We start from the raw sequence: 5,320 nt of genomic DNA on the forward strand, positions 1-5,320 counted from the left end.
AAAAAAAAAAAAAGATCTTCCATAGCTAAAGAGCAAGACATAGTTTAAAACTTAATTAACAAAAATACTATTTTATACACCAAAATTAATTATTAAAATTAATCACTAATGTATTTGTATATAAATACATGTGTAATTTAATTTATTTTTAATGTATATTTATATTCTAACATATTTTTTTGAAACAAAAAACTCAACACAACAAGGTAAAACAGCTAAAAAGTACAACCTTATTAGTTACTAAGTAACGAAACAAAAAATTCAACTGTAGTCATTTTTGACATTACCATCAACAACTAGAAGAATAAAAATAAATCCACTCTTTGTAGTTCTTAATCGACTTGTTGATAACATTCGCAACACTTGTTTTTTTATTCCTAACTATCCTGTCATTCCTTTCGAGTCAAGTATTTCAGATGATAGCACAAAACCCATCAACAAATAATGATCCGATAAATTTCTCTGCCCATCTTAAAGCCACGTCTCAAGAAACTCTTTAATCCATTCCACCCTAACCAACACCCGATCAATGCGATTGCACGATTAGCCCCTAAACCAAGTAAACTTACGGTCGCTTAGCTCTAAATCTATTAGCTCCATATCCTGTATCCAGCTTCTAAAATCTTTCGCTGCTGCTATTAATGTATTGGCTTCTTTCCTCTCATCCACTGTCACAACCTCATTAAAGTCACCCATATAATAAATTGGGACTTGACATAACCAGAGATAAAACTCAACTCTTCTCACACAGTAAACTTGTCCTCTCTAGCATACACACAAGCAAAACGCACAATTGAAATTATTATTCGTCAGCACCCTTTCCACACAACTATTTCTCTCCTTTATAATAAGAAATAGTATATAGAACCAAGAGATGATCAGCTAAAAAGTAAACAGCTTAATTAATTTATAATTATCTTAATTAATTTTATTCAATTATATTATAAAATATTTGTACTTAATTGGTTTTAATGAAAAATTCAATTTTGAATGGATACGAGGTATTCTCATCGGGTATCACAGTGAAAAGCCCACCAAACCTACTTTCGAGCCTTCATTTTCTCTCTCTCCATGGCGTTAGGCAAATCCTTGTTTTTAATCCAAACAGCGAAGAAGCATCAACCTCCTCCATCCAAGGGATACTCACAGGTCACAGCGCACCCTTGCCGATAAACACTCATTTATTAACGCCATTAGCAGTGCTGCTATTCATCATGGTTCTAATTTTTTCGAAAAATAGTGCAATAATTCACTATTCTTCTCATCAATTGTCTCCACACTATCAATCAAATCATTCAACTTCTGTAGCTTCCTCTTCGCAACGCGCCACCACAAGTCTCCTACCATCTACGTAACGCCGTCTAAGACGTCGTCGCCGGCCACCCTGCAGTCTTCTTCTCCTCCTATTTAATTTTGATGATTCTTTTAACTAGTTTCTTATGTTTCTTTTCCTAAATTTCGGACAATTCTTTTTATTAGTTTTGGATGATTCTTTTTTCTATGTAGTTTTGGATGATTTTTTTTTTTGTGTTTTGTATATTTTTTTTTTGAATTTGGATGATTCTTTTTCATATGTTTTGTATATTTTTTTTAGGATTTAAGTGATTCTTTATCTTATGTTTTGGTGTGTTTTTTTTTTAATTTCGAAATTTTTTAAAAAGAGAAATTAGGATTTGCGTAATAAATGGTAAAATGTGAATTAGAATAAGAAGAGATAATTAATAATCATTAATTTTGTATAGTTAAAATATAAAATTTAAATAATCATTAATTAATGATTATTAATTAATATAGAATGAAATTCAAAATCGCTTGTTGGCTTATTTTTTACTAGATCCCTTTTGGTTCCTAGTAGAATTCAATTATAATTACTTGATTTAAACATCATGTCGTCTCAAATCAACAATAAATCCCCAAAATTGCACTACATCAAATTTAGTCACGACATATTTCTTTATTTTTATCAATCCTAATATATTTACTTTATTTTTTCTCTTAAAATTTTTCACCGTTACTAACTTTTCTATCCCCACCTTCTGCGCTCAAACATTCTCTCTTTTTTTTATGTACACTTTGTACTTTTTATGTACTCTCATGGAGATTTTGAGTTACATATTTTTCGAGATGTATTTAAATTGGATAGATACATTTATAATTATACAATTGGGACAAGTTGCTTCGTTGAACTTATGGTCCACACGGAACTTATCTAATGTCGATGATAGCAGGATAGTAATTGGGACGGATAGAAGAGGTAAGTTAACAGTGGAGATGTTAACAAATATTCATAGCGTTAATGATAAAAATGTTAGAGAAGAATTTGAAAAATAATTTTTAGGTGGAAAAAGATTGTCTAACTCTATTTCACTTTGTGTATTCTTATCTTTTATTCTTAAATATTTTTTCTTTTTTTATATATTTTCCGTATTCTTTATGTACTCTTATAAAAATTTTGATATATATTTCTCTAGATATATTTGAATTGAATAGATACATTCATAATTATTATAAGTGGAATAAGTTGTCTCGTTAGACTTACGGTCCACAAAAAGAGGTAAGCTAACAGTAGAATTATTAACCAATATTCATAGCGTTAACGATGAAAATGCTAGAGAAGAATTTGAAAAAGAGTTTTAAATTTCTGGTTTTATATTGATAACTAACTTTAACAGTTGATTTTAGTATACACATAATATAATTGTACTAATTATATGTAAATAAATATATACAAATTATCTTTACTTGAATTACCATCCTAATCGTTAAGTTTGATGATTATTATGGATGCAAATGATCTAAAATGATGTCCTAGTTTTATTAACGTTCACAAAAAAATAGCTACAAAATTCAAACCACCGAACTTAGTACTCCTTAATTTTTATAGCCACTAATTAATTTATAAAACTTAACTAACTTAATGTGTTAGGTTACTATCATTTTATTTTTTACTATAAAGAAGAACATACTATAGAAGTTATAGCTAGCTATAAAAGATAAGCAATTAATAACATAAAGCACTAAGAATTCGTGAATAAGTTTAATTTGTTTTTATTTTAACAATCTATTAAAAAATTAGAAAAATATAATCGTGTCACAAATACAGAGAATTTGTTCAATTTTCTCCCATGAATTATATATCAACGATGAATCCGATTTTGAGAGTGACAAAGTGAAAAGACAAAGGAAAAGGAGTGATATGAGATTATTTAATTTGAAATTGATAATGATCAAAGATTGGAAGTAGTGGGTCCATGAGACAAGAGGATTAGAATTTAGAAGTTTAGAACCAACAACAGGAAAAATAAGACGAGGTGGCACAAATTAAAGAGTAAATAGAAAATGCCTCAAATGGTTACTACCATTTGTGTCACACTCACATGCAAGATGCCTTTAATTATGCATGGCATCCTCTTTCTTTAGTTTAGTTTTTGAGTAATGAAATGACAAACCACAAAACCTAGAAATTAACACCTACTTTCTAAGCATCTAATCTAAACAAAAGAGTGATGTGGCTAGATATAACGTTTCTTAGTAAAACTTCTAACTAATTATTCATTAGTTGAAAATAGAAATCACAACTAACTAATTTGTTTCTTGCTTACCTCCTTTGATGATTTTAGAATCTTGTACTTGATTTTTAGGGCTTTTTATATTTTTAAAAATAAGTTTAATTATTCTATTAGTCCTTATAATTTTGCGAAATTTTTAATTAGGTTCCTATACTTTTTCTCTTTTTAATTGGGTCTCTGCACTAATTTTTTTTTTCAATTAGGTCTCCTTTGGTAGTAATTGGCTTAATTGTATAGGGACCCAACTAAAAAAAAATTGGCGTAGGAACTCAAATAAAAGGAAAAAAATGTAGGGACTCAATTGAAAAAAAAAATTAGTGCAGGAACCAAATTAAAAAAAAAAGTATAGGGATCTTGATGGTTTCAGTGGCTAAGAGAAGGGGGGGGGTTGAATCTTAGCCCCTTTTTCGCTTGCTAACACTTGCTGGATTCAGAGGAGACTTTTCTGTTTTTAGCTCGTCCCTAGCCACGAGACATTTTCATTTTGTCTCGTCACTTGGCACGAGACATTTTCGGTTTTTGCTCCTGTGCAATAGAAAACAGAAATGAAGTCAATATATATTCTCCATTACCCCTACTCAATTCCCATGCACCAAAAAATTAAGACACAGTTTTCAATTGAGAACACAAAGAAATGATGATGAACCAAAATAATCAAGCAATGATGAGGAAAACAAGAACGTTCCAATTGCAAAAAGCACCATCCAATATCCAAGAGCATCAATTCATGATGACATCCCCTAATGTTATTGACCAATATTCCAATTTTACCCCCAAGAAAGCATCGCCGCCGCCGCCGCCGCCGGTGAAATTTCCAACATCACCGGAACAAATATTTGGACAAGAGATTATACACTTCAGTCATCCACAACACAGCTTGTCAATGGTGGAGATGGGTGAGGTGTTTGTGTGTGTGGGATGTAAGGAATATGGATGTGGAAAGAGATTTGTATGCCAAGAATGTGAGTTTCAGCTTCATGATTTCTGTGCTTTTGCTCCTCCTGCTCTCAAGGCACATCCCTTGCATTCTCAGCACTCCATCTTGTTCCATTCCAAACCAGGTCTTACTCTTTCTCCTCTTTTTCTTTTCTTTTTTTTTTAATGATGGTGTTAAGATTTGACATTAAAACTTGGTGTATATTATCCAAATTTTTACTATTAAACTAACCCTAATGACTCAACAGATGAGACTATATATATATGTAATTTAATTTTAATGTACTCACTAATTTTATACATGCATCTAATTATATAGTGTTTTTTTTTATCAAAGATAGGAGATTCGAACCTGCAACCTCTTAATTGAGTATGAGAAGATTATGTCATTTGAGCTATAACTCATTGGCACCTAATTATATAGTGTTATATCAATAAAAATAACTACTTTTTATTTTGCGTGAATAGTCATCCGAAAAAATAAATGTGATTATATGACTATATAAAACGTTTTACACGCATTAAAATTAAACTATACACATAAAAACATGTTTTAGCTAATATTATTTATATAATTATGTCATGTCTATTATTTGAGATAAAAGAGAAAGAGAAGGAAGGGGAGTGAATGGCATATGCTTGGATATTTGCTTTTCCTTCTTCTCCTTCTCCAGCTCAGATAACTTTCTTAATTAGTCATGATTTTTTTTTTAAATAACATTTTCTTTATAATTATATACTTTCAGCTTTTCCTTCCTTTTTTTTTAATAAAATATTTTTTAGCTTTTTTCAACCATATTATGATATTATACATA

The 5,320-nt window shown here is 30.0% G+C and overlaps 1 protein-coding gene across 1 annotated transcript in view; it reads left to right on the forward strand.

The window, feature by feature from the left end:
- Positions 4,128–5,320, forward strand: part of LOC107621674 — a 2,851-nt gene continuing 1,658 nt past the window's right edge. The window contains exon 1 of the mRNA XM_016323694.2: positions 4,128–4,630. Within this exon, the coding sequence (XP_016179180.1) occupies positions 4,204–4,630 (427 nt within the window). The 5' untranslated portion in view covers positions 4,128–4,203. The remainder of the gene's footprint in view (positions 4,631–5,320) is intronic.

Source organism: Arachis ipaensis, chromosome B10 (genome assembly GCF_000816755.2).
Source record: "Arachis ipaensis cultivar K30076 chromosome B10, Araip1.1, whole genome shotgun sequence".
NCBI classification, from domain to species: Eukaryota; Viridiplantae; Streptophyta; class Magnoliopsida; order Fabales; family Fabaceae; genus Arachis; species Arachis ipaensis.